At 38.0% G+C, this 15,061-nt stretch overlaps 1 protein-coding gene across 2 annotated transcripts in view; it reads left to right on the top strand.

The window, feature by feature from the left end:
* Positions 1-15,061, top strand: part of RPTOR (regulatory associated protein of MTOR complex 1) — a 438,354-nt gene that overhangs the window by 297,365 nt on the left and 125,928 nt on the right. For both annotated transcript variants that reach the window (XM_032209983.1, XM_032209982.1), the window contains exons 11-13: positions 5,454-5,555; positions 10,224-10,307; positions 11,389-11,499. In XM_032209983.1, coding sequence (XP_032065874.1) covers positions 5,454-5,555; positions 10,224-10,307; positions 11,389-11,499 — 297 coding nt within the window. The remainder of the gene's footprint in view (positions 1-5,453; positions 5,556-10,223; positions 10,308-11,388; positions 11,500-15,061) is intronic.

Here is a 15,061-nt window from a genome sequence, read left to right as displayed (position 1 = left end):
ATATGAACATTATTTTGTCAGTTTTCCTTCTCCTTTTTCTACAATAAATTTGAGAAAGAAAGGTATTGCAATGTGATGTTGATAAAAAATTGGAGACAAGGAGCAATGTCAGTGTCACCTCATTTGCATTCAGAAGCAGAATCCAAATGAATTAATTTGGGCTCATTCAGTCAGTGTTCTAACCTTTTTAATATGACCTGATAACATGGAGCTTGCCATTTTGTGCTGTTCTTTCAGTGATTCTGTTACATTCTTTATTTTTTATTTTTATTCTCTGTTCCACAGTTTCAGAAACTTCTGCACTTAGTGCCTTCTTTCACATTTTATACCAAATTGTTGAATAGATGTGTCCTTGATACTCATTTTCAAGATTGTGTGTAGTTGAATATTCTTCCTGCTTGGCAGTTGTTTTTGAATGGAAAGTGGACGATGCAAATTGGATGATGAGGAATAAATGACATAGGGTCAATTTATCACTGAAATTAGCAGCAAATAAACTGACTACTGCATCAGGAACTAAATAGTAGGAAAGTCAGATTGCTGGCATTTATGACTAGGGACTTATAAGTAGAATATGCATAGGAATACACTGAATATTAGAGATCATCAGCTGTATCATTTCAAGTTTCCAGGAATATATCATTTAAACATTTCCCAGTAAGAGGGGAAGCAATATTTAATGGCTATCCAGGGTACTTTTTTAACTGCCTTAGAACTAAAGATAAAGGTTCCCCTCACACATATGTGTTAGTCGTTCCTGACTCTAGAGAGTGGTGCTCATCTCCATTTCAAAGCCAAAGAGTCAGCGCTGTCCGAAGACATCTTTGTGGTCATATGGCTGCCATGACTAAATGCCGAAGGTGCATGGAATGCTGTTACCTTCCCACCAAAGTGGTCCCTATTTTTTCTACTTGCATTTTTACATGCTTTCGAACTGCTAGGTTGGCAGAAGCTGGGAGAAGTAACGGGAGCTCACTCTGTTACATGGCGCTAGGGGTTCAAACTGCCGACCTTCCTGATCAACAAGTTCAGCGTCTTAGCCACTGAGCCACTGCATCCTTGCCTTAGAGCTTAATGGCTTTATATGTTGTACAAATTAAAGCATGATAGAATGCCAAGCACATGCCAGTGTAATACCATGATAATATATGTCATAATTTACAAATAATAGAAAAGCATGCAAGAAAGGAATTTGAAACCAAACAATGCAGACTAACCTGTGAATTCTAAAATATTGGGGAGAATGGAAAATTCTTGCACCAAAAAGTTAACGGTGTAGACACCAGATGGGTTTCCTGTTCCAAATCCGCAATTCTAGGCTAAGTCCTTCTCTATGGATTTGCTAATTGCATCTGATAAGGGGCGGGGGGGGGGGTATGACTTTATTTGACTGTCATGTAAAAATGAACAGCCTCTCTGTCATTTTGTTTCAGAAAAAATGGGGGGGGGGAATCTAATCCATTTTCCTTTTTAAAAGGTAGCTCGAATGAACTCTGACAGCTCTTTATAGCTTCTCCAATTCAACTGAAAATATTTTAATGGGGAAAGCATGCCCTAAGTAGTTTTTTATGGGGCCAATACATGGAAAAGAACATGAAAAGAAATTGGGGAAAAGTCCAAAATTGTTCATACTATACTGCTTAACACTGTGAATGAAATTGCCTTTGTAAATACCCTCAATGTGTCCAGAAACAGGTTTCTAAGGACACTGGAAAAACTAGATAGTTTTTAGTAAGATAAGTAGCCTATTATTATTTTTAAGTAGCTAGTTTTTACAAGTAAAAAATGTGGAGTAGACTTCCTATTAGTAGACAACCACGTTTCTCAGAGACCGTGGACCTGCACCAAAACTCATAAAATTGCTGGAAAGAGGAGGGCAATGTTTACTGCTGCTAATAGATGGCATTGCAATTATCCACTGGTAACGTACTAAGGAGCGGGAAAATATTTTGTGACCCATTAGGGAAGGCAAGTCTATTTTCCTGCCTTCTTAGCAATACATCATGATCATCAACTCTTCTTCTGTCTGAAAACCAATTATTTCCTTGCTGAATTAAGTGCACCCTTCATGTAAGGCATGTAATATATTTATAAAAGGAAGCACAAGATGATTCATTCATTGTGCAAAGAATTTTCAAGTCACTGCCAAACATAGCACTGCTGTTGGCATGGGAACTTTCCATTTGTCAGAAGCAATTTAGCCATAGTAGTCCATTAACATGTATCACTTGAAGTAGCCACCTGTTATTTATTAATTTACTTACTTACTAAGTCGTCTATGCCACTAATTATCAGGGGCTTTAAGTGGCTTACAGAATGGTGCAACAAAGGTTAAAAATAAAAATAAAAAATCCAGCACATAATCGCTGGATTTAGAAACCCCAAAACTATGATAGTGCCATTCCACCAAACCTTCTACATTCCCAATGCCTTTTGTTGTTGGCTGTGGCTGCCAATCACTGGATTTCAAAGATGAAATGGACAGCAGACATCAGCTGAATTATAGTTGGCAAAACTTTATTATTTCTGTTTACTTACATCAGAGACTCTTTCCTGATCAGCCATGACAAATGTGAGAGGCAAATCATGGCAAAAGTCCATGTTGCACCACTTTTAGTAGGCAGATTTTTAGCAGTCTTTCCCCTTTCCCTTCTATGATTTAATATGAAAGGACTTTTGAAGATGGGCACTGCTAAGGAATGCATCCAGATATATCCTAAGGCGGGAATCCCAACCTCTGGGCCACGGCCTAGTACAAGGCCGTAGCCTATTTGCAACCGGGCCACATGAGCGGTGGGCCAGCGCACACTCGCAGCTTGACTTGCACAAGCGGCGGGCCTGCGCACACACACTCACAACTCAACTTGTGCAAGTTGAGATGCACACATGCATGCCGACCCACCTTTCTTGTGAGTCGAGCTGCATGCATATGCACAGCAGCCCATCACTCCTGTGGCCCAGTTCCCCTCTTCCCCTTCGTTATGAATGGAAAGGTGTTGACCTACAAATCCAGCAGATATATTTTTAGTCTTAATCTGCTACCTGTTAATTAGAACGTGGCAGGAAAATAGCCAGGATAAATTACTAAATGCAGTCATGGTAGTTTTGTTAGATAGTTCATCCTGATGTTAGAACTCAATGAACTCTCATATTTGTCAGCCTTACCAGGTAGACCTGACAGGAAACACAATCAGATAAGCTAATTCTGCTTTAGTGTAAAGCTAAAGCGAATCTTGCAAGTCTGAAAGTACAATTCTCTCACTGATCCCTTCATTCTGAGTCCCTTGCCCCACCTGCTATATAGCTGTGGGCTGTACTCCTTTATCTTATCTTATCCCTAGGCCACATCTCTTCACTCCATCTCCCAAGGTAATCTATTATTATAATATATCAGAATGGCAGAGCATAATACAGCTAATGTAAAGTACTTATATCATTTCTTGTACCACTATGAAGGCCTATCACATGAAAATACAGCAATTAGCTTTAGTTATAGGAAATTCCCAATACAACAAAACATATCACGTTTACTAACCAGTAAGACTCAATACCACTAAATATTCTGGTATGTCCAAACATTTTCTATCACTGTTCCATTGTCTCCAAGAATCAATTGTGTAATTCTCTCTGCCTTTAAATGTAGCTCTGGATTTCCCAGATCTAAATAAAAGGGCAATTTTACTTCCCGATAGTAGTCAAGATCTATTACTCTCGCCATAAGGCCATGGTTTGCAGTCCCAAACCAAATTCAAGATATATATTCCCATAGGTTTGGGAACTAAAATGTGCTTATATAGTATTTTTTGCCCTATAATGATCCAATAACCAGATTCAATCATCATTTTGTGAATCCAGAAATGAAGATACAATTTGAATGTGCTTTTATTAACTTTTCCGTGAGTCTTATGTCTAAAACTAATGCTGTTGATTTCCCATTGTTAAATTATGTTATATTCCATTGCATTCGCCTTTGTGATGTATCTCTTAGATTTCAAATGATATTTCAGACATGTTAAATAACCCATTGTTTTTTAATGGTTAGTGCTCTCTATGGCTATATAAATAATTGTAACACAGCATTCTTTTCACTGCTTGCTAAGACAGCAGCCCTCAACCTTTTGTGCTCCAGGAACCGGTTCTGTGGAGAGAGGTTTTCCCATGGACCAGAGGGGGTGTGGTTTTGTGTGCTGCCTGCATCCCGCAGATGAAGCTTCGCTTGTTTGTGCAGCCTGGTTTCTGGCATGCTGAGGCCTGGTGCCAGTCCACAGACTGGGGGTTGGGGACCCCTGTGCAAAGAATTTCCAGCAGATGGGTTAGGGGGATTGTTTTGTGAATGCAATGATTGATAGATTTGGCTTTTAACATTACTGCAATCCTTTAAATGAACATGAAAATATTTTTGGAGACTGTTGATACTGATATCTCATGAAAATATTACTCTACTGTTCATGGCAACTGGATTATAAAATTTAGTGCATTTTCATTTAATGAATTATAAACATATTGCTGTAGACATTTTGTTGTATTCTAAATTATAAAAAAATATTTCAGTATTTTATACTGCTTGGAAAAGCATGGTTTGATAAACAACTTGAAAACCTTTTAAAGAAATAATGCAAATATAATGCACATCAGTAGATAAATAAAAACACAGCTGCCATTCAGTTTTATTTCCATCCATTGATAGGCTGCAGGAAGCACTATATGTGTCTAATGGTTCCCAAGAAAGAACTTCGGGTTTCCTTAGGATCACATAATTTTAGGAAAGCACATTACACAGGTTATTGTAAACCAATGGCACATATTTCTATATATTAAAGGGCGAGCAAATCAGATTAGGAAAAATGTGGAAGCTTCTCATTAGTAAGAAAATAATCAAAAACATCCTTATCTTTTGGGAGATACAATTTATGTCTCACTATAATTAAAAATGGCTTTAAAAACCAAACCAGGAAGGCGTACATTTTGCCGATGAATGCATGCCCATGCTCAAATCAGGCATCCAAAACTGGATGGTTTCATTATTGCTGAATCAGTTTTACTTTCAACAAAAAGTATTCCATGCATGAAAAATGCACTTAAAACAGAAATAAATTTGTATCTGTGCAAATTTAACTGCTTGTCGTAGCATAGATTTTGCTTCGATTAACCAGTGTTTTCCAATTGTATCTACTTTCCTTCCTAGTTAAATCATTTTAAGTAATTTGTTCCAGCAATTCTTAAAAAAATTTACATTGAACAAATTTTGGGTGATGCTATATCAAGGTAACTTTTAAAGATATTATTTTTAAATGTCTTATATTTAGTAAATAAACAAAATGTAGATTTTAGAATGCAGGTAGCCCTGATGTAACTTTGAAGGGTCACTAAATGAACTGTTGTAAGTCGAGGACTACCTTTTTATTTGTTGGCAAGCAGTTTAACTTGATTCCTGTCCATTGTTTTCTCTACAGCACAGCCCATTCTTTGCTGAACAGCTTACAGCCTTTCAAGTCTGGCTAACAATGGGAGTGGAAAACCGCAATCCTCCTGAACAGCTCCCTATCGTATTGCAGGTGAGTTGTCTTGACAGCCAGCTGGACTGCTGGCTTAACTGAGGCTGCTGGAATGTGGGCAACCAGCCAGCTGCAAATTTCTCTGTGTGTTTATGGACATGCCTTTCTATGACTTCTTTGCTCTTTGCCAGATGGTGTTTGGATAAATAAATTATGTGGATGGCACTGGAGACTAATTGGAGCTCGTTGTTTGCTGGGCTTTTGCTGATACAGACACATTACACACAAGCAAAATCCTATCCTCCCACCTAGCCACATGCTCTCAGTTAAGCATAAATTGACATTGTAGAACTATTAGCCTTTTTGCCAGAGAATTTCACTCAGCTGTAAAGCTACAAAGCTCTTGTTCCAAGCAGCCAGGTTTGATCCATACCTGGCCTCTTACCATCCATAATGCAGTGGCTACTGGTGACAAGAGGGCCTGGTAAGAATAAATATCCCCTTGTTAGTATTAGGTGAATTTCTCTCTCGCGCTCTCTCTCTCGCTCTCTCTTTTTTTTTTTTTGCTCTACTCAAAGAGAAAGAAAGAAAATGTTCCAAATGACACGTTCACACTCCAAGTCAGAATCTGAGGAGAAATGTTTTTGACAAGAATATAAAATACTATCAGTTTTGTCTTCAACTCTGCCTAATTCCTGTATGCTTCATCATTGTTTCTGAAGTTGAGAAACAAAGTTATACACATTTAATAAAAATATTAAAATAGACAATTTACATGTAAATAAATGATTTCATAACCAAAATGTTCATTTACTACATGTGTTATCCAGTACATTTAGCATCTAGTATATGACTGTAGTTTATTTTGAAACACATTCATCTTTGTTCTTTTCCATATGCTTGAAAAGCACCTTCATCATTGTAGAAATTTACGAAGGTTTACTAAAATGTCACAATTTAGTATCCAACTTTTCACTGTTTCATCAGGCAGATGAAAGTGGGAGGAGAAGCAAAAATCTGGGTACAGTCTAGGTATACCAGGTCAATAATTTTCAGGATGTGTGTCATTACATGATACATTCAAGATTACTGAGGTGCAAAGTCTGTTTCCTAATTATTTAAGGGTATTTGGTTTATCAAATATTCCTCTAAGAATAAACAACTATTGTATTATTCAGTTGTTTTTTTAGACTTATACATCTATGCTGGAAATCTTATCTGGTTATAATACAAAGCAGTTCTAATTCTGACAGGAACTAGATTAATAGCCATTGCCAACATTCTTTGGGGGATATTTGCTTTTTCTCTCCTTTCCTCCTCCCCTTCCCTTTCCCCTCCCCTCTCCTCTACTTTCTTCCTCCCCTCCCCTTCCCTCTCCTCCCCTCCCCTCCTTCCCCTTCCCTTCCCTTCCCTTTCCTTCTGCCAAGAGGAATTGGGTTACATTATTCTACCTATTCAAGGGCACCCATTTTCATCTTATATAATGGGAAAATACTTTCAGTCCCACTTAGCAGCGCTGTCTTGTAATATGGATGACAGTGTCATCAATCATTGTGAGTTCCGACTCTTCATTTTCTACAGTTTCTGCAGCCTGGGAGTTTGTTGTGGTGATAGATGGACAGTTTATCTCTGACAAAGCAGTGAGACAGACAGATTTCTTGTCCAGCAACAGATATGCTGAATGACTTGACAGCAGACAGCTATACAGATAATTAATTTTGCAGCAATACTAAAATGCCCACCTGCTTCTTCATGAACAAGGGTGGTCACACCACTGCAAAAGCCAGCAGAAAGGTAGAGATTCATTAAAGCAAGTACAATCACATTGTTTCATCAAATTTGAATTACTATGCAATTAATTTACTGAAAAAGGCCCCCAAAAGGGCATTTTTATGCTTTGGGCATAATGCCAGGTAAGTTTTTTCCAGCCACAGAAAACAGCTTTTATAAATAGCTTTCTGTGATTTTTTAAAAACAAATCCCTTTAGAATCTCTATTCTCTTGGGAGAAGCATGACACAAACAGATTGCTAAAACAGAGAGGGGGATGAAGGGGCACATGGGTGGTGGGGAAAAGCTTGGAGCACCTTAATGCTCAGGGAGGGATTTGTGTTCCAGACTGTATCTCACACAGCCCCATAGGATTAGTAGTTGTCCTGTGGAGACAAAGCCTAATTGTAGATGCAAAGGGTGGTTTTGTTTTAGTCACTGGTACTGGCTCTTTGACCTCTGTTAGCTTGTAATTTTAATAGAAAACTTCCATGTATGTATCCAATGCTTTGAGTTGATAGTTTGATATTTGCAAATCTACTGAATGTGAGTTTGTTTTTGTGTATGGATAAAAATCTCCCCTGCCTGTTCTGTGTATTTCCTTCTCTTGTCCCCAAAACATTCTTATTATTGCCAGGACTCAGAGATTGATATGTAAGAACTAAAACCAAACTAAAATGTGCATTAAATAAAAAAATAAGGAGATTTTACTACATCCTATTTCACAAACAAAATACTAACCCTGAAAATAGTTCTATATCCATTTCTATAAATGAACATAACTTTTCTTATGCAGCTTGTGAAAATATTGTATTTGAAAGATTGAAGTGTTCCCTTAAATTTTCCCTTACATTTATTGAATGTCTAGACTAGAGCATGGGCTTTTGGCGAGCCTGGGTTGCATTAAATAAAAGGAATAAAAGTTTATAATCTTGTAGGATTGCATTACTAGCTGTCCAGGGCCACATGTGGTCCATGAGCCACAGGTTGGACACACCTGGCCTAGACGTAAACGTGCTTTTTAAATTGTTTGCAAGTGCTGTATGATAGCCCAGCCATAAGAAGCTCTGAACTGAAATCTATTCTGTGTTGGTGTGGGTGTATATACTTGGAAAAGTATATCTTCCACAAAATAGAATCTCCCACTTCAACTGCTGAATAGAGAGCCCTGTGAAAGGATAGGATAGAAAACATTGGCGCTTATTAAAAGCCCTGACATTAAAATTTACAAGACCTGCATCACGGTGTTATCATGTCAGTGATTCATTACACAGTTTTTACCAGTCATATCACTATGCAAGTATACATAATACATAACAATATGCAATAATATCAATAAATGATGAATCAAATACAATAGATAATACTACACCTCACTTAGACAATACTGATATTCTCTTCCCTTAAGGCCTTTGGCGTAACTAGGTTTTTTAAAGTTTCCAGAAGTTTATGAGGAACAATTTCTTTTATCAGTCCATTCTCCTTTGACCTTTTTCTTCCTAGCTGTTGAAAAAAAATCAGCTTGCTCTTTAATAGTACATTAATTTTATATGTGTTAGAGTGCAGTCTTTAATATAATATGAGATAGACATCAGAATTCAGGAGACAAGAATGAAAGTGTGAAAATGTGCCACTATTAAATAAGAAGAAGAATATTATATAATGCATAAAAGTGTTAAGACAACCTAAAATTTATGATCCTGATCAAGAATCTTACTAAATTAAAATAGAGGTGCACAGTGCACATGTGAATCCCAAAGCTATAAATTCAGCTGATTTTTCCAAAAGTGGCTTCTGAATTATAATTTTCTTTTGACAGAAAGGGAAAATTATGACATATGTGGGGAATAATCTTATTAACTGTGTTTAATTTAATTTAAATTTAATCAAACATAACCCTTGCACTGGAGTGCAATCCACCGCTCACCACTCAAAGTTAAGTGTGGAACTTAGATCAGGAAAGGTTGTATATCCCTGACTTCAAGCAGAGTTAGGTTTTAGCCTCCTAATTTGAAAGGTACAATGTCATTCTCCCACATTAGTGAGACCGCTTTCTCCCAGAAGCAAGGTTAATTGGTTGTGGGACTAAAGAGAGAACGGCCTAGCTGCCTGTTTTTGACATTAACAGATTGCTAGCTTTTTCTGTGACAGCAAATTGAAAGCTAAAGAATCATCTTATTATTTGGAAACTAAGAAATTCACCCTCTGGCTTGTGTGCAGTTTCTGACTTTGAATAGAACATTTCTCTGATCTTTTTTTGGGCAGGGGGAGTGGAGAGGAATGGAGTTCATCATGTATTTAAAACTGTAAAGATAGGAGCGATTATGTGTCTCATATTTGACAGTGGATAAATGCCTTCTGCAAAAATATATATGGTTAGTGGCTCCATTTCTTGAAGTGTATTCATTGTGTACAGTCTATTTCTGGTATTTTGGGAAAAACTGATTTGGGCAGCATGGATGGGCAGACTCTTACTTGCTGATTGCATGTTGCCTCCTCCAACACAATTGCAATATCTTGATGCCATTGTGCCATATGAGACATTGTGCCATATGAGATGGCCATAAAGGGAGCTTTAAGCCTTGTAAAGCCACTTATTTCACACATTAAAGTGTCCCAAACTCCCCACCCACACATTTGAGCCACATTTGCTCATTTTGGGAGTTCAGGGGCAACATGGTATTGTTTTTAACTCCTCCAAAAAAAAAAGAGAGAAAGCAAACAACAGCCAAAATGTTTGGCCCTATCTACTTCAATAATGCTAAATATTCTAAATAAATATTTAAGCCTTGTCCTTTGCAAGTCCACAGGTAGGAAGCAATGGCAGAATGTAAGTCTCAGGTACAAGATCATTATCCAGGCCAGATCACAAAGCTCTGAAATCCTAAATAATCGGCCTTGTGTGATTTTGTGGGGGTTTTTTTTTAATGGAAATTCTTGTTTTCTCTGATTTTCACAGGTATTGCTGAGTCAAGTACATCGGTTACGAGCTCTTGATTTACTTGGCCGTTTTTTGGATCTGGGTCCCTGGGCTGTTAGCTTGGTGAGTCCGTATTACAGCCTTTGTCCTGAAAAAGGAAAGAGGCTTTTTATATCATCAACATGTGTGTCTGATGAACTTATTCTTCCTGGAAAATAATGTCCCATGAGAGATGGTCGCTATGTATCCTGCAATTGGATGTCGTCAGGTCGCTATAAATCAGGGTCTCAAAATTTGACCCACTCCGCAAATGGTTGAAAATCTTGTTATCCGCTGCAATTCCCATAGTTGTTCAGTCTCTTCCGTTCCATCTGAAGGTGGGCCTAACGATATTAAAAAGATGTAATTTAACTGCTCAGGCACTTTCTTGTGGGCATGCTGATAATGTACAATTTGCTAGAATAAAATGAGAATTAGAACTAGAAGAGCTTCCAGCTATTATAATTTTTATTCACACAAGGACTGTCTAGACCTCAAAAGGAGGCTGCTTAGCACCATGTAAAAATCAGAGCTATTCTAGCTTTGCTTTTTAATTGAGAAAACAGGACAGAAACTTTGAAAACTGCAGTGTTAAAAAGAAAAATATATCAAGAGGAAAGGGAAACGACGTGGGTGGTTAAGAAAAAATAATTATGTTTGGATTTTGTGTATATCTGACTATATTTAAAAATCTTAAGCAGTGATCCAATTTCAAGATTCACATTCAGTATTTCTATCAAAATGTCACTTTCCCTAGTAGGAAATACATTGTTAATTTGTGACTAGATTAGAAAAAACTTACTCTACATTTCAGAACTTTTGTGGTAGTGATTTTCCAGACAGAACAATTTCCCGTCTCTAAACATTATGAGCCAATGAAAGATGTGCTGTAATTTTTAATTGTTTAACAATAACAAACCTGAATGAATTCCAAATTGTCATATGGAAAACTACCATAGTACATTAAGTTCTGAACAAAATCTACCAATCAACTTTGGGTAAAACCAGATAATTAAAATCATTGTACAGCACCTAGGAATAATGTTGACAGGAAACAAATATGCAGGTATTAGCTCTTTACTATTTTTACTGCCAGAGGTGGGGGCAGGAGGTTCTTGATGCCAGCCCTATATTTATATCCTTTCTCAATTGTCTTTTCTGTTAGGCTTTGTCTGTTGGCATTTTCCCCTATGTATTAAAACTGCTTCAAAGTTCTGCTCGAGAACTAAGACCTCTTCTGGTTTTCATCTGGGCCAAAATCCTTGCAGTGGACAGTGTGAGTAACCATTAAGTGTTAATTGACCAAAAGGCAAAATACAATGCAGGGGGTCCTCAACTTACGACCATTCATTTACTGATCATTCAAAGTTAACAATAGTAGAAAAAGGTGGTTTGTGACTGGTTTTCACACTCTTGGGACCGTTGCAGCATTCCCGTGGTCACATGATGAAAGTTCGGGTGCTTGGCAACTGGCATATATATATATATATATATATATATATATATATATATATATATATATATATATATATATATATATATATGCCAGTTGCCCTGTCCTGGGATCAGGTGATCCACATTTGTAACTTTCCCAGCCAGCTTCCGATAAGCAAAGTCGGGGGGGGGGGGGACCAGATTCACTTAATGACCATATGATTCACTTAATAACAGCAGTGATTCAATTAACTACTGCGTCAAAAAAGGTCATAAAATGGGACAGAATTCATTTAACAACTGCTTTGCTTAGCAAAGGAAATTTTGTGCTTAGTTGTGATCGTAAGTCGAAGACTACCTGTAGTTGTGCAGGGCTTTCAGTTTCACCTACAAAAGGTGCTTCATAGCACATGGGGGCATGAAGATTGCACTTGCTTTCAGCTGTTTAAAGCTCATGGGGAAAAGTGTTGCTTTAAAATGTTGCAAACAGATGTTATATTGAAACTTCCAGACATTCCAAAACACAGCCTTATAGAAAACTTAAAAAGTTCTCCTTCCAATGATTGCTTGTCTAAAAAGTAAGAAGATTTGTTTCCAGATGAAGTAAGAGCAACAAAATTAATTTTGTCTCGTGGTTGGAATTTAACTTTAGGGTCTGCTGTTTAAAATAAAAACAGTTTTATTTACATCTTTTTCTCTTTCACAGGAAATTGAATGTTATTACCTGACAATAAATTTAAACTGATTTCTACCAGACTATGCAAAAATTGGGAAATCAATTTTCCCATTTTTCTAATGAAATATAAAACATTTTAAATCAGTGAGTTATTCTGCTGGGGAATTACAGCTTTATTGAAGACTATAAAGTACCCATTATTAGGCTATCAGCATTTGGGGCCAAGGAGTAGAAAATACATAGTTCATGAAATTTTCAAGCGTGGACATGACCTCACCTCTCTAACCTATGCTGAAGTTTAAATAAATAAAATTCTCAAAGTCCAAATCATTTTTGTTGGTGAATTAATTGAACAGACAAAGACAGTATCTAGACAGCTTATTCTATTTTGGAATGAGTTCCTTCATGTAATATATATAGGCATGAAAATAAACCATGTTGGAAATATGGTCATCATATACCATACTGAAGTGCAAACTCTTTATTTTTCTCCGACTACCTAATGGTTTTGTAATCTAATATTAGTTTTATCTGTTCTACATGAGACAGTTTTTTATATGTGGACAAATATTCATTTGCTCTTCATATACTTCTCTCAGTCTGCCTGCCCATGTTTACAAATGTTTCGCATACATTGCACATTAAAGTAATTGCAAATGAGAATTATTAGCTACTGCAAAAATTACAACATCAAAAGCTATTTTAAAGACTAAAATTATACATGTTGTTGATTGATTCTTTATGTTGCCTTCTCTGATTAATGCTCTTAAGCACAAGCAGCAGCCATGATCAAGCACTGGCATCTTTTCCCGCTAATCTAGAGTTATGCTTAATGTTATTAAATATATTTTGAATAATGTTTCAAAAAGATTTTAGAAAGCAAAGAAAATGAGAAATAGTCCTCAACCTGTTTCAGGGGGAGAGCTTATCTTTGATGAATACTTTTGTTTAGCTGGGCAATCAAACCACCATGTATAATTCAGAATAAGAATATATTCACTGAATAAGCCATACAACACTGTGCAGATCTATAACAACAATAACATTTTGTCTGTGGGAGTAGAGGACATAATCTCTTCTTTGAAAATGGAACTAAGAAGAGTATAGTCTTATTTATTCAAGCCATGCTTTGCTGCCCAATACTAGGAAATGTAAGAGGACAGTGGATTTGTAATATTGCAATACAGTGTTGAATTGAATACATTGTTAATTTCCCTGACAATTTATCAGAGTATTTTAAAATAAGCATGAAAGGTAATGATGTTTGAAGAGGAAGGAGCAATGATGTGAGGAAGGGGAATTGTGGTTCCTGACCACCCCAACCCACAAGCCACCCAGAATCTCTTGGTAGAAAGATGGGCGGTATACAAATAAATTAAAAACAATAAAATAATAAATGATCCTCTTATGAAGCCGCTGGGTGAGATCATATGCCGGCACGGGATCAAATATCATCAATATGTGGACGATACTCAGTTGTATCTGTCCGCCCCGTGCCAACTCAGCGAAGCAGTGGAAGTGATGTGCCAATGCCTGGAGGCTGTCAGGGTCTGGATGGGAGCGAACAAGCTTGCACTCAATCCAGACAAGACCGAGTGGCTATTGATGCTGCCTCCCAAGGATAGTCCAGACATTCCACCTCTTAGCCTGGGGGGTGAAATTATACAACCCTCAGAGAGGGCCTGCAATTTGGGTGTCCTCCTGGACCGGCAGCTGACGTTAGAACACCATTTGTCAGCTGTGACCAGGGGGGCTTTTGCCCAGGTTCGCCTGGTGCACCAGTTGCGGCCCTACCTGGACTGGGAGGCACTTTGAATGGTCACTCACGCCCTCATACACCTCAAGACTGGATTACTGTAACGCGCTCTACATGGGGCTGCCCCTGAAGAGTGTTTGAAGACTACAGTTGGTCGAGAATGCAGCCGCGCGAGCGATATTGGGTGTACCTAGATACACCCATGTTACACCTATCCTCTGCGAGCTGCACTGGCTCCCCATTGGTCTCCGGACGCGCTTCAAGGTGCTAGTCGTTACTTTTAAAGCCCTACATGGTTTAGGACCTGGCTACCTGAGAGACCGCCTCCTGCCATTTACCTCCCAACAACCAATAAGATCGCACAGGTTGGGCCTCCTTCGGGTACCGTCGACCGGACAATGCCGGCCGGCAGTCCCTCGGGGGAGGGCCTTCTCTGTAGCCGCGGACTACCCGTAGAGATCCGGACCCTCACCACTCTCCCGGCCTTCTGTAAAGCCACCAAGACCTGGCTGTTCTGGCAGGCCTGGGGCTGTTGATTAATATCCAGCCCCTCTTGGACAGAATGGATGTTGTGTTAATTTTAATATTGTATTTCTTATTTTTAAATTTTTAAAAATGCTTTTATCTTGCCTGTGAGCCGCCCAGAGTCCCAATGGGAGTGGGCGGCATACAAATTTCATTAAACTCATTAAACTAAATTATAAGGTTCAGGCCCTGATGAAGGCATTTCTGATGTGACCAGTGTGTTCCAGAGCTAGTTGTTGATTTTTAAACACTTATGTCAGGGAATGATGATTGCGGACAAATATCCTAGGAGCATGACTGTGTATTACCTCAATTTCTGTAATCAGTCACTAGAAACTGTGGTTTGCTGTATTTGCCATGAGAAAAATATTGCAATTAATTGTTCTTCTGTAATGAATAATAGTACAATAGAATAGTGCAATAAGGAAGGGTGTTACAGAGATATTC

The sequence above is a fragment of the Thamnophis elegans genome, chromosome 2 (assembly GCF_009769535.1).
Source record: "Thamnophis elegans isolate rThaEle1 chromosome 2, rThaEle1.pri, whole genome shotgun sequence".
Classification (NCBI taxonomy): domain Eukaryota; kingdom Metazoa; phylum Chordata; class Lepidosauria; order Squamata; family Colubridae; genus Thamnophis; species Thamnophis elegans.
The sequence above is the reverse complement of the archived record's forward strand: the minus strand, read 5'-3'. Positions and strand labels throughout refer to the sequence as shown.